The 25,621-nt window shown below is 37.5% G+C and overlaps 2 protein-coding genes across 4 annotated transcripts in view; one reads left to right on the top strand and one right to left on the bottom strand.

Moving 5' to 3' along the window:
• The window catches only part of nbeab (neurobeachin b), a 179,904-nt gene extending 169,972 nt beyond the window's left edge, over positions 1-9,932 (top strand). Inside the window, exons 48-56 of one of the 2 annotated variants that reach the window (XM_037980314.1) lie at positions 218-307; positions 1,383-1,560; positions 2,317-2,388; positions 2,547-2,702; positions 3,098-3,268; positions 6,033-6,134; positions 6,380-6,576; positions 7,001-7,152; positions 8,478-9,932. In XM_037980314.1, the coding sequence (XP_037836242.1) occupies positions 218-307; positions 1,383-1,560; positions 2,317-2,388; positions 2,547-2,702; positions 3,098-3,268; positions 6,033-6,134; positions 6,380-6,576; positions 7,001-7,152; positions 8,478-8,568 (1,209 nt within the window). In that variant the 3' untranslated portion in view covers positions 8,569-9,932. Of the gene's footprint in view, positions 1-217; positions 308-1,367; positions 1,561-2,316; positions 2,389-2,546; positions 2,703-3,097; positions 3,269-6,032; positions 6,135-6,379; positions 6,577-7,000; positions 7,153-8,477 lie in introns of both variants that reach the window. The other variant, XM_025005976.2, reaches the window with a different exon arrangement.
• Positions 9,933-10,252: 320 nt separating this feature from the next.
• LOC108235970 (serine/threonine-protein kinase DCLK1) lies at positions 10,253-25,172 on the bottom strand. Of its 2 annotated transcripts, XM_017416334.3 has the most exons (17): positions 24,525-25,172; positions 23,788-24,170; positions 23,201-23,547; positions 18,678-18,777; positions 17,876-17,992; positions 17,690-17,784; positions 17,117-17,204; positions 16,851-17,020; positions 16,500-16,619; positions 16,185-16,331; positions 14,627-14,760; positions 14,451-14,528; positions 14,180-14,276; positions 13,979-14,059; positions 13,741-13,854; positions 12,971-13,044; positions 11,900-12,079 (listed from the first exon to the last, which is right to left on the bottom strand). In XM_017416334.3, the coding sequence occupies exons 2-17, from the start codon at positions 24,146-24,148 to the stop codon at positions 12,022-12,024; spliced, it is 2,181 nt and encodes a 726-aa protein (XP_017271823.1). In that variant the 5' UTR covers positions 24,149-24,170; positions 24,525-25,172; the 3' UTR covers positions 11,900-12,021. The 2 variants fall into 2 exon arrangements, with proteins under 2 accessions (XP_017271822.1, XP_017271823.1); XM_017416333.3 differs by lacking the exon at positions 12,971-13,044 and having other exon boundaries at positions 10,253-12,079; positions 24,525-25,169.
• Positions 25,173-25,621: the final 449 nt, after the last annotated feature.

The following is a 25,621-nucleotide window of genomic DNA, read 5'->3' as shown; positions in this document are numbered from 1 at the left end:
TCCATACTAACACTTGGATGACTCTGCAGGCAGAGGGGGGAAGGGGGAGCACCCAGGCGGATTGGGAGTGCACCCCTTTCCCTTTACCTCCCCCCCTTCCTCAGAGGCACGGCTGAGTTAGGATTTGCTTGCATTGTCAAGTAACGCATTGACCCATCACTTTGATGCATATTGATTGTGACAGCCACTCTCTCCCTTCTTTCTCTCTCCCCCGCAGGCCACAGAGGCGCAGATCCAGAGCTTTGGACAGACGCCATCTCAGTTGCTTATCGAGCCACATCCTCCACGCAGCTCCGCCATGCACCTGGTGAGAAGAGAGAGCATGCTGGGAACATTCTCTGCACCTTTGGATGTGGTGTGTGTGTGTGTGTGTGTGTGTATGTATGTGTGGGAGGAAGGACGTGAAAAGCTAGTGTGTGTTACAGTGAAAGTCCTTAAAGGTAGACACAAATCTAAAAAAGATTAACATGAGTTGTCGCTTCTTTATGTTGTTTTTCCTATTCTACTCTTTTCTAAGAAAGGTGAAATATTTGAGATAGTTTTACTTCATGTAGGTCATAGACCCTCAATGTGTAAACGGTTTGGAGTACCAGTAGCCTGCAGTGTTTTATAGCTGGTTCTGCCTGCTAGTTGAGAGTTTAAAGGGAACAGTGCTCTCTACTGGCCTTAAAGGCTGCCCTCTCTGTACTGAAATCTGATTTTCCTTGTCTAATCCATGTAATAACCTTGCTCTCATTTGCTGCACATGATCCTCTATGTTTTCAGACCATACAAATAACTAAAAAACAGATCTATAAAAATATTTTTAATTATCTGTTCTTGCCAAAGATGAGTTTAGTGTTGAGATCTGGATGAATAGAATCAAGTGTATGATGAGATCTTAAAGTGGTTCTTCCAAACACGATCATTAGTCATGGTTGCTTTTATTCCTGTCACACATGCAGCCTTAGCATTGTAAAAGCTGAAAAGAATTTGCAATGGGAAAAATAGAAAGGACCATATTTTTAAAAGTGCAACCTTTTTCAATTTCAGTTAGTGTTTTTGACGCATTTTTCTGTATGAATCATCTCATACGAGTTGTCTTTTCCATCCCAGTATTTCTGTCCACCTCTGTCTTAATCCCCTGTCTGAAAACTGTCCAGTGGTGACACTGCATGAAGTTCTCCTCTGTTTCTGAACCTAGTTTTTCCTCCAACCTCCACACTAATCCTTCTTACATTCTTTTTCTCTCATGTGTTCATACCACTCCTTTACATCTTCTTCATTCCCTTTGTCCTGCTCCTTTTTTTCCTTTTGCTCATCCTCTCTCCCCATCATGCCCCTCCATCTTTTTCCACTTTTTGTCTTTTCTCTCTTCTACTCAACAGTGTTTCCTTCCGCAGAGTCCTCTCATGTTCAAAGACCAGATGCAGCAGGATGTCATCATGGTGTTGAAGTTTCCATCCAATTCGCCTGTAACCCATGTGGCTGCCAACACCCTACCCCATCTCACTATACCCGCTGTGGTTACTGTCACATGCAGCCGACTGTTTGCCGTCAATCGATGGCACAACACTGTAGGTGAGTGGAGCCGAGCTCACATAGGAGGTTAGAGGTTTAATCACAGACATATGCGCTCTGAAAAAGTGTGCCACACCACATGTGATACCTACCACAGCAGTGGCGCTGCAAAATCACTTCATCACAGTCACACAAAAAGCTGCTCACTGCTCATAATAGAGCTGTTGCGAGCTGTCTATGAGCATGGCTAGCACCTCTCAGGTAAGCTGACCATGAGTGTTTCCACATGTTTCTTTTCAGACATGTGTGAACAACATTATCCATAAAGCCCCTCCCTAAGAATCCACCTCACCTCAGGGTCAGAGGGCCAAAGCAATGGTTACTGGGCAATTAGGCCACAACTGGACCACATTCTTCTCACACGTCCCCATCTGTCACAGTAGAAACGCATGGAGCGCCAGACTAAAGACTGCGCAGTGTGTGGCTGTCTTTAATGAATGCAGCTGCAGCACCCTTACCATCCTGTTCGAAAGGAAGAAAATTGAGTTTTGCTTTTTTAGAGAAAGAATAAAAGTCATGCCATTTTTAGTGATGACTTTGATATAATATTAACTCAGGCTTGTTCACATGTATTAAATGACTCCATGAAGTTTGATAATATGGGTAAATAACCATAGTAAGATGAATGGACCTCTAATATGTGCATCTTATGGCAAAGCTTATGAATGAATGTGGCTCTGAAAGGGAAAATGTGTATTTGTGTGTATAAATGTGCAGTGGTCAGTGAAAGCTTTGTGTATGCCTACCTGAATCCAGGTCTCCGAGGAGCACCAGGCTACTCTCTGGAACAGGCACATCACCTCCCCATAGAGATGGATTCACTGGTCGGTGAGTAAATTTAAAGGGGAAAACACAGACTCAACCAAAATAAAATAACAGAATTCCAAATTTGTCATTAATAATTATTTTAGCTGTAGGAGCTATAGTTTACAAGGTAAAAATTGTTTGTGCCATCTCAGTTTCTTTCTTCTTCTTCTTCTTCTCAGCCAACAACACTGGCAGCAACAAGCGTCAGATCACAGACCTAGTGGACCAAAGCATCCAAATCACCACACACTGTTTTGTGGTGACAGCTGACAACCGCTACATCCTGGTGTGTGGCTTCTGGGACAAGAGCTTCCGTGTGTACTCCTCTGAGACAGGTAGGTTATAGTGTAAAACTCTATTTCCTACAGAGGTGTGCACTGATGTGTGGAGGACAGAGTGCTATGACAGTAATGATACAGTATCGGTGCAACTCTCTCCTGACACATTGTAGGGAAATAGATGAATATACTGTATCTACTGAAATATTCCCTTCTGAATTTGCTGCTACTACTATAAGATGCTGTTTAGATATTTAAGTGCCAAACAGACACTACAAGTCATTCCAAAATGAAGGTTTCTTTGAAGATTGAAACTTTTGTCTTTCTGGTTACTTTTTTGCCCCAAAGTTTTTCATTTTCAACATATGAGTCAGACAATTAAATTGTGTTAGCTGGTTCAAACTAGGGATAATGCCAGTGCTGAAGTCATGTACTTTCTCTGTTCTCCATAGGCAAGCTGACCCAGATCATTTTTGGACACTGGGACGTAGTGACCTGTCTGGCCAGATCAGAGTCTTACATTGGTGGAGACTGCTACATTGTTTCTGGGTCCAGGGATGCTACTCTGCTGCTGTGGTACTGGAGTGGGCGGCATCATATTATTGGCGACAACCCTAATAATGGTAAGAAGGAATATGAAAGTGACTTGCATGCACACACATAGTGTATGCAACAAATCTAACCTGCTCGAGGCTAAGAAATAGTTTTACTTTTAGTCTTTTACACATGGAATATGATCCTTGAATTTAGAGCCCCAAGCCAAAAAAAGGGTTCTTTTTAACAACAAATCTGTTGGAGGCCATTTTTATCAGCACCAGAAAAACACATTCCACACTACAAATCAAGTAATGCAGACAGAGACAGAATAAATTATCTGCACTGTAGCTGTGATAAATTAGATTGATTATTGGTCCTGAGTGTGGCTTCTTTTCAGGAGATGACTGAGACAAATAAGTCTGTAGTTTAATGCATATAGTTGTAGGTATTCACAAAGACATAAATGTGAATGTGTATTCTTTATGTAATTATTACAAAGTTGTCTATGTTTTTTGATAATCAGAGTAATTATAAAAATTTAGACTCTTGCAAAAACTTGATTTCCTCTCTCACATTAGGTGAAGAATGAAGGCACATATTCCCCTTTCTTATATATAAAAAACAAACAAAACAAAAACAACTGCACCACAACTAAATGGATATGGCAATAAAAAGAACTAGAAAATAAGACCAGTTTTATCAAATATAAAATTAAGGGACTGTATCATAAAAAGTATAATCCGTTTTTTATTCTGGTTTCATTTCTATAATCATGACTTGAACTTAACACTGAATAGAAATACTAACAAAAGTGATCAAATCTTTTAGTTCAAAAGAAAGTAACTTAGGTATATGATCAAAAGGGTCAGATCGCAAAGGAGCAACCATAATAAAGAACATTAAAGTCATAAGGAGGATCAACAACTACTGTCTTTGCATGAAGACTTGTCGACCCCAGTGTGCGCTTTCTCCTCGTTTTAATTAGTTGTTCAACTTGAATATAAAGACTTTACATTCAAAACAACCCTTTGAGATTGGGAATAGTCACTGTTACAGTCTGGTACAAAGAATAGACTATTATTTGTGATTTAAAGAAAAGGTCAGAATAAAAAAAAACCAGTGTTTTTAACTTTTTCTTTCTCTGGGTGCTATGTTACAGTGTGTGTATATTTGGCGATCTCGTATCTCCAATTGTCAAGATTTTAGGAGCTTCGGATTAGTTGCAAGTGTCCTCTAATTAACTTTACTGAGGCTTTGACAGTTAATTAAGAATTTCAGCTTGGATGCCTCCAATTAGCAAGGGGCAACAACACTTGTGTTACTGCAGCAGGAAAATAGTATTCCCTTGATATTCACACTTCCACTGCTCACAATTTATCTTCAGTGGACAAAGGGAAAAACTGAAGGAGGTAGAATGCTAAAAAATAGGAAAGTGGAATTAGAAGAGGAGTTGAAATTGACCCAAATCTTGTAGATCTACATATACAATGCAGGTAAATAACAATACTTAAGTATAAATATAGATGGCATGAACCACAACCACCTTTTCATATGGTCACAATGGCAGGCCTCAATTCAATACCCTAATTTCATGCCTATTATATTTTCTGTAATGCTTGTTAAAGGTTGTCTGGCTATCCAGCAGCAGTGTACTGGACCACTGCTCCCTCATCTTGCAGGTGTGGCAAGAGCAAGAAATTGATTTCACTCAGGCCCCAAAAGGGCTGCATGCATTTCAGATTTGTAATAATTAAAATAACTTGCAGCTCAATCATGGCCTGGCTTTTCAGACTTGGCTCGTCACACTGGTATGAGGGGATATTTGCACCAGGTTAATTGTGGTGGCTGAATCCACTGTCCCAAGGGCTACCACAAGACGAGGTATTTGATGCAGGATGATTGAATCTTTTGTTGGGCAGGTGAGCTTGCTTTTGCTCCCTGGAGGCTTTTTTGACACTTGTCCTATTCAGTCCCCTCAGCAAAGGGCGCTGGGACTGACAGGGCTGCTCAGGTCCTAGTCTCTAAGGGACTAATATGCATCGATCACAGTCCAGCTGACTGGCTGGACAGCTGCAGCTGTGGAGGCGACATACCAAGCTAGTGGATGAGATGATGAAGGTGGTGGGGTCGAACACATGTCTATATTATCTTTTTATGGTGATTCTGTCATAAACTTAAAATACTGTCACACGTGGACACCAAAATTCAATATATTCAGAGGTGTGACTTTGACACGTTTCCCAAGTTTAAAAAAATACAACAAAACTATATATTTAAAAAAAGCAACAAAGAAACAAAAACAATGATAAACAATAGATAATTGGGAAGTTCATCTTTATTGTTGTAAATAAATTATTTTTTTTAATTTAATTTACATTCTTTTGTTTGTTGTTAATTAATAATTCAAATAATACTTTTAAGCATTTTCTTGTTTTTTTTTTAAATCAAAATGGTTGATTAAAATAAGTGATGTTCATGAAAGGTATAATATTTTTGTGATCAACGAATTTTCGAGACACTAATACTTTCCTCACTGTAGCAAGTAGTCAGGGTCAGTGGCTGCAGGTGCCATAAAACACCCCTCACTAACCTCTCCCCCAGATATCATCAATCAAACGCCACGTGGGATGAAATCAAGTTGCTTTGGCAGCCATCACAGCATCCATACATTTACATAACAATTCAAAAGAATTTCCTTTTCAGTAGAACAATTACAGAACTTGTATTTGTGACTTTTACTAACAAATAATTACTTGGAAGTTTAAACTGCATCTTTGAAGTAGCACAACAGATTTATTGACATTAACCTATTAACTTGTTTAATGATATTGTAACTCTCTCATCTTTTAGGTGACTATCCATCCCCACGAGCAGTTCTGACTGGTCATGACCAAGAAGTAGCATGTGTGTCAGTCTGTGCAGAACTGGGCCTAGTCATCAGTGGAGCCAAAGGTCAGTGAGCTTCTTCACCTCTTCATGTAGCTTTCATCAGGAAAAGGGCAGCATCAGGAACACTTGTGCTCTCAACTAAAACACTGGCAAATATGGAACCTTACTTTGACATGGGCAAAAATACAGTAATATTTGCCTTTTCAGTGAATAGATCAGTTTAGCCATTTTGTCAAAGAAATTGTCTGGGTGAGAAATTGGAGCACAGAAGGACAGGTGGCTCACACTTCTGTGTTTTGGTTCGGCAGAGGGTCCGTGTCTGGTCCACACCATAACAGGGGACCTGCTGCGTGCTCTGGAGGGACCTGATAACCATCAATGTCCACGACTCATCACAGTGTCCAGCGAAGGCCACTGCATCATCTACTATGAGAGGGGCCGCTTCTGCAACTTCAGCATTAATGGAAAGCTTCTGGCACAAATGGAGGTCAATGACTCCACCAGGGTAAAGAGATTTGACATTAATATACTTAATGAATGAAAGGAATACATTTTTATGTACATGAACAGTTTAGATCTTACGCACTTAAACTCATATACTGTCTAAAACCTGCTTATCTTCTGATCAATCTCAGAAACCGTAAAGAAATCAATAAAGAGGTCAATCTGACTTGTGCAATAGGCTTGAAACAAGTACCATCTGTGTCCTAGATCTTATCTTGCAGAATTCCATTATCCTATAGTAGAAATATTCAAATAATAGATTAGAAATTAAGAGAAATTTTGCTACAAATTTTAAAACTATTTTTTTTCTTGTTCAGTGCTGGTACATAAATCCAGATACATTCTGCAGCAAGAAAATGTGTAAAAGAGAGAATAAATGTTAAAGTGGAGGTGACATGTTGAACTCTTCTTTATCTCTCCTTAAGGCAGTTCTACTGAGCAGCGATGGGCACAACCTGGTGACAGGTGGAGATAACGGCATCGTGGAGGTGTGGCAGGCTTGTGACTTCAGAAAGCTCTACATCTATCCAGGCTGTGATGCAGGCATCCGAGCCATGGACCTATCACATGATCAAAGGTAAGGCTGGGCAGTTTTATGATTGATATTAAAAATTTAAACCAAATGTGAATCACATTTACATTTCTGATTCAGTGTTTTCCTCTGCAATTGGCCACTGCTCATTTAACTATGTAGAAGTAAAGTAGACAAGCTTGAACCCGTTTTAAAGCGTTAACTAAAAAAATCACTTCATGGTGCTTTTTAACATCTAAAAATGTGATAAAACCTTAGTGTGACTATGCCTAATGAACAAACACAGTTAACATTTATTGTGATAAAAAGGTGAATTCGGGTAATAAATTAGATTTTGGCTAATTTTAGTCTTTGTTTAAGAGCACATATTATCCTAAACACCGTTTAAAAGAAATGGTTGGTCAGTTTAGAATAATTTTCTATAAATATGTGAGACTTTCTCTGCTTGCATGTTTGTGAATTTAGGTTAGTATAAATGTTAAAATTGTTTAATGCCTCAATGCATATTTTAGCTAGAGAAAGAACTACAGTTGTATAGAAAGAAATTACCAAAATATTGAAATTATCATATATTGTATAACAGCAAGTTCACAAGCTATACAAACCTACTGGCAGGTCAGCAGTTTGTATTCTTTAAAATTGTTTGAGTCATAATGTTCTCAGACAGTATCTTAGAGGTGACAGGATTCACTTTAGGGCTTTAAAAGTCTATTTAATCACAAGCTAAACATCCCTTAAGTGTTACAAACACATCCAAAACACAGGTCTACTTCTGAAGGAAAGAAAGTCAGCACCAACATAAATAAATGTGCAACCCCAGAAGACAAGCATAAGATTTTTTATTATTATTGTTAAACTATCCCTAGACTAAAATTGCTATTTTAAGTATGACCTTTTTTGCAATTTCATTTAACAAATCTGTTGTATATTAAAAAAAATAAATTAAAAAAAACCCTTTCCTTACAACCTTTTGCTTCAGTAAATTGACATTAGGTCAGCAGAAGTGAGCTGAGTTATATAACTGCATTTACAGAGGGCTATTCTGCAGCAGCTCTGTTCATTGTGCTTGAAAGTTAAGGCCCTAGGGGTGTAGAAGTAAAATGTGACCCTGAAGAATCGGTGGCTTTTGTACGTACCAGCCAGGCATGGACAAAAGGTTGCAGAAAGGCACCAGGACTTTGTAGTCAATGTCAGTTGTGTGAGAAAACTAGAAAATTACTTATAACCCCCTGTATGTTCAACAATAAAAATGTATAGGTTGGTTCCTTGTGCTTTTGAACACATAAAACAACCAGTAATTCTGTTTTCTTCACATAATCTGCTTTTAGTTAATGTAACTTCATATTTGTTTGTTTTTTATTCTTCCTTAGGACTTTAATCACAGGTATGGCATCTGGCAGTATTGTGGCATTTAACATAGATTTCAACCGATGGCACTACGAACACCAAAACAGGTATTGATGAGATAAATACCTTCAGAAAGATTTGGAAAGTTAAAAGATCAACCTGTGACAAAGATGGGCAGCACTGAAGAGGTCAAGCCTACAGGAGAACTTCAGGATGAGAAAGAATTTGACGTCCTTACATATGTTCATCTGATCTCTTGGGTAAACATATTGCTTTTTCTCTGCTGCTGAACAATCTGGACACATCATTGACTTTCATGTCTTACATGAACAACAACAACTAACGTCATCTCCAGCTGATTTAAGCTGAACTGTTCTACAAAAAGAGAGAGAGAGAGAAACTGAGATAGTAACAATTACATATATTAAAAATACTAAATGTTTTCTTTTCAAACTGTGAACAAAAGCAACTTCTGTTAAGAACATTTGCACATTTGTTCAACTAATTTTTCAAATACTTTTAGGCCAAAGGCTTATCTGTGAGTATAGACAGTTAAGTTTTTCTAAGCTAAAAAAAGATCAAAATGGTGTTTGACACGTTATCACCGTTTCATCATGCAAGCCATGAATTTATGTTGAACTTGTCTTTCTCGCAGTTAGATATTTGTTGGATAGTTACATGTGGAAGGCCATTGTCTGCACTTATACAGTGGTTAAATGTCTGTCTGTGAAAAGAAAATGTCCATGTTTGTTGTTTGTTAATATGGAAGAGAAGTCAAATTCAGTGTGATCTTAGTCCTTTGTGATAAATGTTTTTGATATGTCAACAGTAAATTGATATTTCCATATTTATTTTTAATTTAAAACTCTTAGCTATCAGACAACTACTTAAAAAAATATATTGTGAGACTTTTGCAACAAGAGTTTAACAAGTGTGTCCACACGATTAAATACCAGACTTGTTTGATAAAATCTATTCTGTTTGTAGTGGATTTGTTAAAATATCATGTAATTGATGTCACTTCAGATATTAATAGTATTGTATTTTTTCAGTTTGCCATCTTTTGTTCCAATTTTGGCCTAACTATTTTAAGTATGTGTATTCATAACCAGCAGTTAATACCATCCCTCCATGCTCTTGTAAGCAATATCACTTTGTTGCTAAATGGGTCCAAGGAAGGTTTTTTTGTTTTGTGGCATGTCCTATTGATGAACAGGACAAAAATGACTGCTCTATTTTTGGTATGATGATCAAAGCTATCAAATCAAAGGATTGTTATGAGCTGTGTGTCAATCTTTAAACAAACAAAAATATGCAAATATATATATTTTTTTCTTTTAAAGACAGGTGCTACATGACACCAACTTACCAAAAGCAGTAATTTTGCATGCCAAGAGACTGTAAAGACACTGGGTTTACTTTGCTTTCATGCAGAACAGTCTTCATTTTGAATTAAAGTTTGAAAAAATTTTAATTTATTAAGCAGTGCTTTGAGATTTCATGTAATTTCAGCTGTGCTGCCAGCAGTTTGCATACATTTTTGTTGAAATGGAACATGGTCAAAGACTGCAATGACATCAAAATTCAATTACATTTTTTTAAAATAAAGAGCAAATGTACTTGAAAGTTTCAAGTTAAACTGGTCGACTATGCCGCTTCTATTATAGAAAATTTGCAAATGAAAAGTAGAGTTAAAGGTAATCTATGATATTTGCTCATACTGCCATCTGCTGGTTAACTACGGACACTGACATCACAGTTGAAGCATGCACCACCCACCCCAAAAATAAGTTGAAAATTTGACTTATCTACAACAAATTTATTTCCGTTTTGTTCCTCATTCAAGTTGCCTTCATGCATCCTTACAGAATATGGTTGAATAAAATGGCAATCACAGTCTCCCTCTGCTTCAACAAAACATCACCATTCACAATCTAACATTCCATTAACATTTAGCCAAAAACTACATGAACATGAAGTTACAGCAAACATATTGTCCTTTTGTCACTTACCATCATAACTTGAGTTCCTTGTTTTTGGTTCTCTTCCTTCTAAACAAAACATGAAAGCCCTTTTACAACAATGACATTACAAAGCTGTTAACTTCTGTATAAACACATACAGATGTCCTAATTCTGCTATCAATGACCATGGACATTCACCAGAACTGAAATACATTCATAAAGACTATTACAGCAGCAAATGTTTCATATTTTACAAATATATCAAATAGAGAAGACCAGAACAGCTGAATGAATGTATATTAGCACACGTGCAGGTTAGGGGCTCTGAGGTCGAAAGGACATTCACATCCATGAATATTTGATCCGACTCCACAGAAGGTTGGAGTTGCTTGATCAAAGATATGTTCAACAAAAGAGCTGCTTAAATTACTAATTCAAAAGTGTTTTTTTACTGGAAGCACTGTTGAATTTTTAAACATTTAACTTGAAAGATTCATGTTGCACCCATCTGATAGAGAAGTGTGTTAATCATTTCTCAACAGTACCAACAACACAGTATGTCATTTCAGCGTTTTAAAAGGGCATATTTCCTTTTGTGCTTATTGGACAGTGCACTTAAATGCAATCAAGCCCACATGTGCCATGACTATGCTACACAGCACTAACATTCATTTGCACCACCACCATTACAGCCACTCTACCAAGAGCTACATCTTGGTAACCTTTGAGTGCACGGTTAAATTACACCAACTGGCAAACATTAGCACCCCATGTTCGTTTTAAGAGGCAAGCTACTATAAAACAGGGAATTTCGCCTCAAGGTTTCTGTTCAGTCCAGATGATGGTTATGGTACAGTATAGCAGCATTTCTTTTAAATTACTAATGTCCAAAAAGGTGCAAGACTTATACACCCCAACTTTGGGCCCTAAAGCACAAAGAAGTCTGTACACAAAAGTTGACCAATGCTGTTAAAATGGCAGGAGGTAAATTAGTAAAGATTTCATTTTTAAATTGGAATGTATGAACTAAATGTTATACTGAAACATTATTCAGAAGCTAAGGTGTCTATGTATGCATTCAAAGAAAACCAAATCTGGTGGTCAATCCTGCAATACACAATATAAACCTGTAGAGGGCTCTGCAGTACAAGAAGAAACCAGTGATTTCTGAGTGGAAAAACAAATACAAATTAAAGTTGACTGTTTTGAACTTTGAATTATTAAAAATGTAAATATTTTATATCCACTTAGAAGTTGTTGCATGCTATCAGGTTGTATTTTTATTTCAGTGAGGTTTCCTTTAATCTTGAATGTATTTCATGTAAAAATGGATAAAAGTTATTATGGGGTCTGAATGTCCTACATAACAGACTGTACACAATGTTGGATTTTTTTTTTCCCCTACCCTAACTTTCCTCAAAAAAGACCAGACAGTGTTGTAATTTCAAGAAAGTTTAGAATGGAGAAGTGGGTGAATGAACAGTGCCAGCTGAGTTTGGGGAATAATCTTCAGACTCCGAGGTGAAACCAGCAGGAGACAAGACCAAGTTGGCACTGTTCGAGGTGCTGGCACCAGTAATGTGTGGAAGGCTGGGAACAAGTTTTACATCCTTGTGGCATCTTCTTCTGAAAACTTGCTTCTCTTTATCAAGTGGCGTGGTCTGAGAGGGGGTAACAGCAGCACAGGTTAGGTTCTCAGGACCGTGTACGGAGTTAATTTTAGATGAAACAATGTTAGAATATAAAAGCTGCAGCTATCACAAGATTCTTCTGAGATTTTAACTTCTTAAAAACACACTCATGCAAAACTTGACACAAAACAAACAAAAAAGGTTGAGTCCACAGCACTATATGCCCTAAAGATTATGTTTATAGGCATGGGGTGGTTCTCAACTGGTCTAGCTTTAGGACCCATCATCACTTAATGACAAGCCGTGGCCCAAATTGAGGAACATTTTAAACTTCTCAAATTTAGCACATGCATGAAATAAACAAGTCCAACTACTGAAAAGTAGTTTCAAAAAGACTCGAAACATGTAGCTTTAGCTTAGTATCCACCCACTGATAATATAACAAAGAATCTTGTATTAAAATTATTCAGTCACTTATTCCAGCATCAACGGTAAGGCTGACACCAATTAGATCAATCAGAATATTGAATCTTTTTTTTCTCCAGGCAATTGCCCACAATCCACTGAAAATGGGTCCACAACCTACTTTTGGGTGACAACTCACCAGCTGAAAATCACTCAACACTCATCACGAAAGAAAAACATTTTGATGCTCAGTTTGTGATATGAATCATCAAATGCAGTTTGCATTACTAAAACACTTTAATGCAAAGGGAATATCAAATTAGACTGCACTGGAACTGTACAATAGCACAAGTGAGATAATGTAATAAACTGATGATGCATGAAGAAGAAAAAAAAAAAAGAAGAAACCCTCAGCTGATGGATGATGGGTCAAACCCTTGGGGGATGAGAAATGAAGACTGCCAGCACTTTGCCATGAAAGCACTCACTGCACTTTAGCACTTTGCTGTGTCATACCTTATCCAGTTTAATCCTGGATGTTGGTTTTGGTCCAAAGACCCTGACTTCTGGATGGTTAAGTCCTGGTCCAACTGGGCAGAGGGAGATGAACGCAACTCAGAGAATCACGTTGAACTCAAAACATTATTGACCTTGTTATCAGTAAGGTGACAAACTCTACACTTCTGAGCACAGCTATGACACTGCTAGAATAATGACATGTCACCATCAGCTGACATTTTGTAAAATGGTAAATATTTCCAAAAAAACTGACAGCCAAGTGCTTTTAATCCAATATTTGGAAATACAGAGAGAGGCTACTCTCTTTAACTACCCTTTTTTGTCAACAATACATGGTATGCAGTTCACTAAGCTTTAAAACAATCAAGTTAAAATTCTATCAACTACACCTAATGAATATATGTATATATCCAAGTGAAGTGAAAGATCTCCAAACAACAGTGCTGACAGTCTGTGATGAGCAAACAGGAGGACTCAGATGGGACAGTAGCACAGCAAGGACAGATGTAGTCATGTAAACAGAAGAATGAAGGGAAGTTGCCATCAATGTAACAAAAAGGGAAGCCGATAATTTTCTGCTTTGTAAAAGCAGACGATACTAGAAAAATACCCTTTTGCTCAGAATACAAGCAGTAGCTTCATAGCTAATGTGGTAGAAATTTAAAGCTTCAAATGGCAAAGCATTAAAAGCAGGCTAAAATAAGTACCATATTAAAGCTGAATTGCATGCAGTGTCAGTGTGTGATGGAGGACAGATCAGTGCTTACTGTAATTACTGACACTCCTGCTGTAGTGCTGGTGAGCTTCGGTCCAAAGTTGAAATGCTTCTTGATTTTTCCAGCAACAGGAAGTTGATGCTCTTTCTCTGATAGACCATCACCCTAGAAACAAAAATAATAATAACATTTATTTTTAAACAGACAGCAGTACTTTAGAACTCCATGTGCTGCATTACATTACTGTATTCATCATCTGTACTGGTTTGCTATGAAATGCTGGACTTACATTGACCCAGGGGTGATCAAGCACTTGTATAGCTGTGTATCTTTGATCCACCACTGCCTGCAGCATCCCACTGATCAGAGCCTAAAGATGGATATGTTACTCATTAAACATCCTAAATCATATAAACAAAGATCAGCATCTGCTCTGAGAGACTTTGGTAAGTAACATGAAGAATAATCATGAGAAATGAGAGCACAAAACCTTTGCAGAGTCAGACACACTGTCCCAGAATGGTGCTGGAAAATCCAGCTGGCCCTTCAAAATTTGTTCGAAAAGGGCTTCCTGGTCTTCTCTAGTACTGAAAAAAAAAAAAAGAATATATTAAAAACCTCAAAATAAGTTACAATAACAGCCTACAGAGTGATCAAATAGAACTGCCTAATGATGTATTTAAGTTTAATTTAGGTGAAAACAAAAACATTAATAGTAAAATATGTTTTATAATGCAAACTGCTAATACAGAAGCACATACCCACGGAAGGGAGGAAAGCCACAAAGCAGTATGTAAGTAATGACACCAGCTGCCCAAATGTCAACCTTAAGACCATATCTACAAGGAAAAAAAGATAGGTTTGAGAAACTAAAGCTTTCTCGACATAGAACATAAAATTACCATTTTCTTTCCCCAATACTCATGTTGTGCCTTACCCTGTTTCAGCAATAATTTCTGGTGCCACATAGGTGGGTGTTCCACAAACAGCATAGAGAGGACCATTGACAACAGTAGCTAAGCCAAAATCGCCCAGCTTCAAAGATTTACTACCATCAGGATGATCATACACCTGTGGGAGAAGAGAGAAAGTAAACAAAAAGGTCAGCAAGTAGCAGTTATTAAAGGTTTAAAAGCCTGCTGATTTTAAATCAGGCTTTCAACACAATTTCATATATAAAACACAAAAACATTTCTTGACAAAATTCCAAATTCGGGCATCTGGTAAGGATGCCCCCTGGACACCTCCCCAGGAAGGTGTTCCAGGCAAGTCCAACTGAGAGGAGACCCTGGGGAAGACCCAGGACATGCTGGACAGACTATGTCTCTGGGCTGGGCTGGGAATACCTTGGAATCCTCCTGGAAGAGCTATAAGAGGAGGCTATGGAAAGATGTCTGGGCTTCCCTGCTCAAGTTGCTGCTCCCACAACCCGACTCTGGATTAGGCGGCAGATGATTGATGGATGGATGGATGGACAAAATTCCCTAATCCAACAGAATTTGTACCCTAAACTTATTCAAGTTCTTATTTATGTCAATAAACTAGTGTTAACAATTGTGATAATGGTTTGGATACTGAGAAAAAAAAATAGATAAAGATGTTACATACTGCTGGAGTACTGTTGAGTGACACTCATTTGTCAAACAAAATTTAATAAATTAATTAACTTTCTACAGACATAAGATTTTCAAAAGTTTGAGCCACAATGATGAGGAAGCAAAATTCTAAAAAAAAAAAAAAAAGTGGCTGCCCTATTCTTGGTACAGCTAGATGAGATATTCTCACCATGTCAGCTACATTACTATAATCTATATACTTTGATGTGAAGAACCTTTTTAAATAAACTTTACTATAAGAGGATGCATACAAAACTGCATATCAAATAGTTTTCACTCTTTAAGCTTTATAAACCAGATTATAAATGAAAAAAATGTTAAAACTATTTAATTTTAGGACATTTATGAAGCAGTTTCATTTGTGTCTTAAACAAAAACTCTGAACACAGCCAATGATGTATGGCATTTTATGGTAATGTATGATTTCTTTTGATCGCACGTTTCCTTCTGCTTAGGAAGCGTCTAACAGCCATGAAACAAATGAAAATATTTGTTTCAGGTACATGTTATAAAACCATGGAAACCTTAAAAAAAAGAAATCTAAGGAACAAACCTTTGAAGTGAGGCTGTTTTTTTTTTGTTTTTTTATCTCAGCCAAAGTTAAATGAATCAATGTACTATAATCTATCTCAGATATCCCAGCCACAATTTGGATTTAATGGATTACATAAATTCTAAACCAAAATCAAACTTTACAAAGTAGGTGTAAGAAAGGAGAGCACCAGATTAACTGGGTAAAATAAGCAATGATTTCAGTTTATTCAATCATTTTTCAAATATAATTATTTCATGTTAAAGTAAAGAAATGGAGCATGATAAAACGCAAAAGGCAAAGACTAAGGATGGGTCATCAGAGATGTTTTGTAAAGACATACTTACCAACAGATTCTCTGGTTTAATGTCTCTATGAACAATGTTGAGACTGTGAAGGTACTTGATAGCACTTGCCAGGTTGAAGAGCATACAGCTGGCATCACGCTCTGTATATTTGTTGGAAGAGGTTATGGCATCGAAGAGATCGCCACCCTGGAAAAAAGATAAATAAACACTTTCCTTTAATAATGATTGCAACTACATTTTAGGGTGACTTATCAAAACAGTCCACTGGATAGTTCTAAAAGCAACTTTGTAAACCCACTTTAAAGTGTTTAAAAAAACAGAATGAATTTTTGCATGTAATAACATGCAAAGTACCTTAACCAGCTCCATCACAAGATAAAGCTCACTGTGGGTGTCCATTTCCTCAATTAAAAGTACAATGTTTGGATGTTTCACACGCCGAAGGATGGATACTTCACTTTGTATCATGTGCTCCTGAATAATACAGCAAATTAAAGAGATTAATGTATACAAATCCATAAGATGTAAAACTACACAGCTTTCTTTTCCATTATTACAGTGTATGGAATAGACAAATTTTAGGTTAATTTGTATTCTGTGTAATTTAAAGAACAGAAAAGGCAAATTATAATCCCAAAGAACAACGAATTAGCACAAATTCTCTCATTCCATACTTCATTTTAGCAAATGTACAGGCATACTTACCTTTCCCTTGCATTTGTCTTTGCTGATTATTTTGAGAGCATACTCTCTTCCAGTAGATCTTTCCACACATTCTCGAACCACAGCGAAATTCCCATCACCTAAAATCCTTCCAACTTTGTACCTGTCTGCTATGGAGGCAGGAACTACAGAGGACTCATCCAAATGTTCAGCTTTGAAGCAAAATTAAAAGACATAAATTAAGGAAGGCATAATTTTTTGTCCTTTTTGCCCATTTTTTCTATTTAAAAATGAACTTAATGTCATACCTTCACTGTTAGGCCCATCCCCTTCATCCATAGAGCTGCACACTTTGGTAGAAGCTAACGAGAGCGAAGAGCCACTGTGTTGAGAGCCCTTTGTATGAAATACAAATGAAAGATTTGTACATCAGAAGCCAAAAGTTGTAAAACCATGACCACAGCCAGTTTACACAGATTTGATGCACACTGCTCATCTCAAGAACACACTTTGGGTGCAGCATAACCCTTGAAGTCAAAAAAAATTATTGCTGATTCTTGGGTTGTACGTGAACTAAAACTGACATTCTTCATCCATGTAAACAGTTCATTTTAAGTGACATACTGTAAATAAAGTAATCAAATGTCATTATCTGAATAAGACATGCAAGAATTTGCATAAAAATAATCTGAGGAAGTGAAATTGTTAAATTTAATTAAATTGTATTTAATTTAAATGCTTGTTTATTATATCTACTATAACACATTTAAATTGTTGTCTACTGATGTTGAAACTGTTACAAGCTTGATTGATGTAGTAATACATTATCAACACCTCCAAACAACTGTTTAGTTTACTTATAGAAGTATAAATCCTATTACCTGTCGTCTTCTAAGGCTGGCAGGACTGGTGGCTGAGGGGCTTGGAGACTTTCCAGAACGAGGTGTGGATAGCTGGCTGCCTGCAGTGCCATTAGCTGATGGTAGAGAAAGCAGAGAGCCAAATCAGCAACAAACAAACAAAAAAATGTACTTTGGATTTTTATGCTAAGACAGTAACACAATTACCTGATCCAGGGGATGAGGGAGACTTGCTTCTCCGGGACATCCCGCCACTTCTTGGAGAAGAGAGACCTTGAATTGAGGGGAGCCGACCATATGATGAAGATTTTGCCACCCTGCATTCTTGAACAGAAAGACAATCATAAATAAAATGGTATTGCTACATTAACAAGATGATAAAATATCTGCTCTGAATATGGGACAGCTTGAAGTGCAGTGTAGGTTTCAGCATAAGGCCAGGTGCAAAAATCGAGAACGGACTGGGGACACACATTTCAAATATTCTGAAAACTAGATTAGGTCAGTGCAAATATTACAGCCTTAATATACATGTCCTTACTATACAAAAACAATAAAAAACACATTGACTGTTTAGACTGCAATTCTACTGTTTTACAGCTACCATCCTTTAAAACGTACCCATAAAAACGTTAGATCAATCAACTTTTTAAAACCCTATTTAGAGTATGTGGTGTCATTCTGTACAATTATTAAATAAATCTGGCCTTTACACTGCAAATACAAAGTTTTGATGTGGAAGGGTGGCAGCAGTAACAATAACCTTGTTTTTCAACAATGCATTGTGATATGTGCTGAAGTAGTAGTAGATGTACCAGCATCAATTCATTTTTTAAAACTATATAGACAAGTGTTTAAAACAAAACACCACCACAACACAGACACACAAGCTTGCATTCATTCTATATTACCAAAGTCACAAACAAGACAAACACAGCAAGTTTAACACTTGACCTTAGTACCAATCTGGGAGTCAATACTAAGGTCACCCATGTCAAAAATCACTTACCACTTTCATCCAAACTGAAATCATCTCGATAGCGAAACTTTTCAGGACCACAAGCAATGAATATGTCATCATCCCCAAAAAAGTCCTGAAGGCTTGTGACCTGGCAAAACAAATAATAAAATTATTTAATCGGCTATAAAGAGAAGTATGACCAATTAAGAGACAGACAAATTTAGTAATCATATTTCTTTGTGATAAAAAAAAATATTCACACCCAACTGAACTAATTAATCTCAACACTACCAACTACAAAAAACATTTTTATTTATCACAATCTGTGACACTAGCATCTACAAGTCTAATTATTTTAATCCCGGTGGGAGATTATTTTAATGGCCTTTTACTGTGGATCATTTACTATAAGATTATCACTCATCCATTTAAAAAGTCGGATCATGAAGGCACAAATAATGCTCCAATGTGAATGCATTTACACTTTTATTCAGAAAAAAAAGACCAAGATTCAAATTAAACAGACAATTTTTTTTTTTACTGTTGGGCATAAAGAAACTGAATACAGAAGGATGTATATGCTGTGTAACAACCTATTGTAATTAGCTTCAGCATCAATAAATGCAGATGGATGCAAGAGGAGTCTTGATCTCTCTAAAAAGTTATGGGTGTACTTTAATGCAGTTGTATGTCAGAGAACATAGAGCTTCAGCTTTCATTTCAAATGTATATTTTATAAATGTTTTATTTTGTTTCAAATGTATTACTGACTGAGACAGCACTACTATGTACCATAATCAACCTACAAAAAAGTCAAACAGGATAAAGTTAAAAAATTATATATATTTTAATTAAAGTACATTCCACATCAATGATGCCCAAAATTTTGTTTAAATCAGATACTACCTATTATAAAGCATAATCATTTGTGTGTCAAATAAAAATTTACTATTATTTTTGTTTTGGGTTTTTTTTTTTTATGAGAAGTTGGGGAGTGTAAAAGTTAAAAGGTGCGGAGATATCAAGCACAGAGCTAATAAAAAGGCAGAAGAGAAAGTATTATACCACCCTGCAAACTATATTAAAAATTATGTTATTAAACAGCAACATTTTAGATTGCAAACTAAAATCTTAAATTTTGGGTTTTATTGGGGGATCCTGCAATGTTGCAAATGCTCAGTTTGCAAGACATACACTTATTCACAAAATATACAAACTGTGTTCATTAGCAACATATAGTAAACCAATTCTAAGTCAAAAGGTCATTCTGCCAAGAAAACCTCAAACTTCTAGAGGGTGGACTGCACAGCTGCTGCCAAGGAGACCAGTCAGAATAATAGCTCAGATACAAACAATGAGAGGACAGAAATCCATAAAGAATACCTGTCAGAATCTATGTGGAGCTCTGAACAGAGCAAACTGCAGACAGCATGACAGAGTAAACAAGGACAACTAGAGCACAATGTCATTAGCTATTTTTTTTTTTGCCCTCAGTCTGGCTTCAGACCACCGATGGATTTGTTTAAGTCAGGCTCTTCTAAAATTGACTTATCCATTTCTTAAAAAGATAATTTTGAAAAATTTACCTCGGAAGTTTTGGGGGGAAAAAAAGCAGATGGCCAAACTTCTGATAAAATGGAATAGCTGGAGAAAATATGAATCTAGTGGTTAAATTGATTACTTCTGCTTTGTGGCTCTGTGGCACATCAGCTCCATGAAGCACAGCACCCATCTGACAAACACAATTATTGTGGTCCAGGAGCATCCTGTGCAAATATTGATTGGCAAAAATTGATCTATGACTTCCTTTTCTGTACCTAGCAGGTATTTATTTATTTTTTTAAATAAAGAAAAATGTTAGGTACTGAACTGAAAATAATTACACCTCAAGTGAAAATGCAAACTGACAACTTTATCTCATTTGAAGCAAAATAAAGAAATGAGGCTTTTGTATAGTTTTGTATGTAAATGTTCATTACAGCACCAAACACAATCTCCACATAGACAATTTATTTTATCATTCTATTACAGCAATAGACACAATTACTTAAAAAAAGGAAAGAGAATAAAAAAAATAAATAAATAAAAACCAGGCAAAACCACTGAGATCAAAACAATAAGTGGTGGTTTGAGTTTTGTTTTTTTGTTTTTTGTCTAAATGTCAATATGTCATTAGCGGGTTTCATTCTTTACAATTTGTGGGCTATGGCTCTTGAGAATAGTTCAACAATTGTTTCCCCAAGTCTGTTTCCCCTACTGCTGAGTTTTGCTGAGTTTGAAACTTTAAAGTGCCACTTAACATACTAGTGGTGCACATCATGATGGGCACCAGGAATAAATCACTAACTTTTACTTTGTAGTCAACAGTCAGTTCATTATTGAAACCATCCATCCATCCATTTTCTTTACCCGCTTCTCCTTTCTGGGTTATGTGGAGCCGCTGCCCGTCTCCAGCAGTCACTGTGTGAGAGGTAGGGGACACCCTGGACAGGTCACAAGTCCATCACAGGGACAAACAACCATTCACGCTCTCACTCACACCTAGAGACAATTTAGAGTTACCAATTAACCTAACATGCATGTTTTTGGTCTGTGGGAGGAAACCAGAGTATCGAGAGTAAACCCACGCCTGCAAGGCGAGAACATACAAACTCCACCCAGAAAAGCCCCAGGCTGGGAGGTGATCCTGTGACCTTTTTGTTGCTGAGAGGCCACAGCTCTAACCACTGCCTTTATTGAAACCAATTAACCACAAATATGATTTTACAAAAAGCCACTAAATAGTGCACATCTGTAGCATAACCAGAAAACAAGGGATCACACTCAGGTATATCCTTAAAAGAACAGAAAAATTAAACGCTAAACTCAATGTAAACATGAAAAACCAAACAAACAAACAATGTTAAATTAGATTTTGCTCTCTGCCTTGGACGATGCCATGGATCCGATCAATTTCACTCTGCAGTAAAAGCACAAGCAGTTGGTTTACTAAAGATTAAACACCCATGAAAACTGGCCCTTTGATCCCTGTGGGTGCTCATTTGACCATCTGGAGGCACAACATGACAAAGTTCTGAATATAGTGCAGGAAAATAAAAATACAGAAACTCATTTCCAGTCACACACAAAAAGGCCTATTTAGAAAAAAGTGAAGCCAAGATGCTCTGATGTACACTGTAGCCAGTTTTGTATTCTTTGCCGAGTGGGTCCTACCATGGGAATATACTTCAGTAATGTGCCCTCTCACTGCCAGGTGCACAATATAGCTAACCAAGGAATGCATCTGATAACCCTTTTGCAAAACACCTACAGTTTCCATATTTTATATCACTTCTTCACTGTTCTGCAGCAGTTAGTGTCCCTTAGCAACCATCTTCAAAAAGCATTCATCATAGAAACAGTCACAGCCAAATGAGAGCTCACGGAATAGTTTTGAACATTTCAAAGACCTATTTTTATGCTTAGTCAGTTATTGTGCAGTTGCTACATAGTTCATCCAAATCAGCCCATTACAAAGTCCCGTTTCCCCATGGCTCCTATAATTCCAGGCAAAGTAGATAGCATGAGCAGTGTGACTGCTTGGCTTACAATTATTGTTGCAAAGCAAATGACCACTGTCCAGGAAAATCAATTTCATGCATATAGATTGGAAATAAGAATACAAGAGGCTTTGTTTTTAGGTGGTGAATCTCTGAACCGATTACATTATCCTATTTAATAATCTTCTACTGTTGGTAGGAATATGAGATGGAGTCCTAGAAACCCAGTTCTCGTAATACATTTAGGAAATATTCCCTGGTGACTTTGAACACACTGGGCTGCCTTTCTACTTGGGTGAGGAAGCAATTCCCAGAGACATGATTGAAGAACAGAATGCTTCAATGTGCTGGATTAAGCTTCTGCCATGAGAAGCAGTACTCAAAAAGGAAGTCAGTGTGAACAGAGACCATCTCCATAACACAAGCTTAACATCTTGGTTATTGTCAGTGTCCATCTGCAATACATTAAGTCTGCTGGAGGGAACTGTACAGCTATGTAGTACGCCAAGTTTCCCCCTCTGAACAATTAATGTTCCAATGGTCGAGAAAAATGCACAAGGTTAATGTACTCTGTAAAATACTAAGCACTCTTAGTTGTTACAATTTATTTAGGGGATATTAAATAAAAAGCCTTGTTATAGAAGTTCTTGCTAATATACTGTATATGATAATGTTTGTTAGTGAAGTGAATTATCAGTGCATCTCCTTTCATATTGTGTAACAGAGGAACACATTGACCTTTATAAAGGTTCGCCACTAAGATAAATGCCTCCTTTCACTTTGTGTAAAGAGACCACTGAAACTTGCTTCAGACATTAAAGGATTTGAAGTTGTAGATATCAAGCTTGTTTCCTAAAATAAAACAAAAAGATGTTCATTATATCTGCCATTTTTTGGATTTGTGCAAGTCATTTCAATGTAAAACTCGTAAAACTTCTATTTGGGCCCCACTCAGAAATGTAATACTGCAAACAAAAGGCATGAGGTCTAAATAAGCAGATAGATTTGAGTTTTAAGGGTGTTAAGACCTACCATTTTGCCGTCAACAGTATATATCCTTTTGACGACTCCAGAATCTAGCTTAATGGCATCTGTGATGTCAGTCATGACTTGCTCAAAGGAGTGTGCGGTCTTCTTGTTAAGCAGAACACGTACAGCTTTGCGAGGTTTTACTCCACTGCGGACAATTGTTACCAGTTTGGGTTTTATAAAGTCTTTGCTCTCCCGGGTTTCCTGGGGCCCAGCCTTGGCACTACCGAGGGAAGAAGGATCACGAACGGACGCAGAAGTCTTGGGACCTACTGACCAGTTGGGATTTACATTCTTTGTGTAGTCCAGCTTCTTGTAGGGCTCTATGGATGCACAGACATAGCTCTCTCCTGCAGCAAATTAAAATACCGCAACATATTTGATATCAGCTTGCAAATATGGTAAAGACAAAGACATGGATGTTAAAAAAAAAAGACCAATTGTGTTACATTTTTTTCTGTTCAAGACAAATTGAGCATTGTTCATATTTTTTCCTCAGCTATTAAGCAACAGATTTGAAATCTGATCTTTCCTGTTTACTGCAAGTTTAATCTACATGATATTCACAACTACTGAGAAGCACAGCTCACCTTCTACAAGCTGGTCCATCGTGGTGATCCTAGTTGTCCCATCAACACTATATATAGTTCTGACCCCTTGGGGCAAGTTGACATTATCAGACAGACATCTTGTGAGGTCTGCAAGGAGGGCATCTAGAGACCCAAATCTCTCCTGAGAAATGGCATACACAATACCTTTGAAGTATCGGTCACCATTGCGGTAGAAACGGATCTTCTTGGCCTTCTTTTCTGAGCTCAGAGCTTGAAGTGTCCTGGTTCTGTACAGGCTGCAGTGAGCACTATGAGTGGGACTGGGGAGCCCATTACCCCTTGAGCCTCTTCTGGTGTATCTCTGAGCCTTGTCCCGTTCATCAAAATGCTCCAGCTCCATGACTGTATTGCGTTATTACTCTCTAAAATAAAAAGGGGGAAAAAAATGCTTACACTTGACAAAATCCTAAATCTGAATTCCTATGACAAATTACAGCAGAACAGTTAGGATCTGCCAGTCTAGTGGCTTTTACACCTGACTGATTCATGCTTTGATGCTGCTCATAAAGACATAATGAAGTAACATGTCACACCCATTTCATGCTCTCTAGTGACTCATTTCAATCTAGCAAAACATATTTCCAATGAATTACATAAACTAACAGCATAAGACAAAAAAGTCTGAACAGGCAAGTTGCTGTAAGCTAATCCTTAAAACATGAATAGCCAGTGAATGGTAAAGATTAAGATTTTGTAAGCTCAGTGCAATATCCTACCTTAGTTTGAGGTGAGGACAGATGCAATCAGACAGGATCTATAAGCAGAAAGTGTTTTAAATTGTCTTATTTATTAGAGGTTGTGAATGAAGCATGCGTCCCTTTGTTGCCCTGTGATGGAGCTCTGCCTTCCTGCTGTGTGTCTGCTCACATGCGGATTGGAGGCAGGGCAGCCGGTGTCCTCCACCCTCCCTTTTACTCCTGCTCCAATGCAGTGATTTAGCAGACCGCTAAGGTGTCAGCCTGCCTCGTGCACGTGGGTGTCGGGAGCGCGCACACCGACGCGCCCCCTCGGCGCGATGCGCGGTCACGCAAAGATTAAGTAACCTTTTGCTTTTGAAAAGCGGACATTACGAAGATGCTGTCCACAAGCCGCCAATTAGTTCACAGTTCCATGAAAGGGTTCAGATATCCTAAGGCTATCAATTCTGTTAGCTGGCGGCTAAAATCTCCATGGCAACAAGGCTGTAAGCTAGCAAAAACACGGTCAAACTACAGCTAGCGCGATTTTAAAAATTGATATTGCAGACAGAGAAGTGCAGCAGCTGTCTGCAATTGCTATAATCACTTTCTCAATTATTATTATGCATATGCATATGTTTTGTAGCTTTCTAGTTTTAAAAGCACAGCTTAGTGTTTAATATTAAACATAATGGCTTAACAACCAGTGAGAATAACAAAAACTCCTTACCAAACTGAGGTTTGGGGTCATGTATTGAGCTTATTGTACTTACAAAAAGTCATATTTCCTCGCCATGTATCCAGTTTGGGATCAGCTCACGCAGGTGTAGGTGATGCATGTAATTAGTTGCTTCAGTCAGATTCCCTGCAGGTGAAAAGCACGTGAGCTCCAACCCATCAGGTACCACTCAGCCCTGAGCAGCTGACCATCTCCTGGGTAACTTTGTGCTTTTTGTTCTTTTTAATAAAAAACAAAACAACAAAAACATTTTTTTTAGAGTGGCAGAGAAGCTCCTGGACCCAGTCTGGCTGTTAACAGCATTTCTGAGTTTCTTCAACCTGATGCCAACAGTTACATTATTATTAGGCTTTTGCCCAACCTGCCTGCTTAAAAAGTTACCTTTAAACACTAAAAG

The sequence above is a fragment of the Kryptolebias marmoratus genome, linkage group LG2 (genome assembly GCF_001649575.2).
Source record: "Kryptolebias marmoratus isolate JLee-2015 linkage group LG2, ASM164957v2, whole genome shotgun sequence".
Lineage (NCBI taxonomy): Eukaryota > Metazoa > Chordata > Actinopteri > Cyprinodontiformes > Rivulidae > Kryptolebias > Kryptolebias marmoratus.
Note: the sequence above shows the minus strand (reverse complement) of the source record. Positions and strands in the feature narration are given on the sequence as shown.

Excerpts from the sequence above, each read along its gene's own strand:
- LOC108235970 (XM_017416333.3), bottom strand. The coding sequence starts at position 24,148 with ATGGAGCTGGAGCATTTTGATGAACGGGACAAGGCTCAGAGATACACC. Across the intron at positions 18,778-23,200 it reads ATACTGTTGACGGCAAAATG|GTCACAAGCCTTCAGGACTT; the intron begins GTAGGTCTTAAC and ends TTGTTTTGCCAG. Across the intron at positions 14,761-16,184 it reads TTAAACCAGAGAATCTGTTG|GTGTATGATCATCCTGATGG; the intron begins GTAAGTATGTCT and ends CTTCTCCCACAG.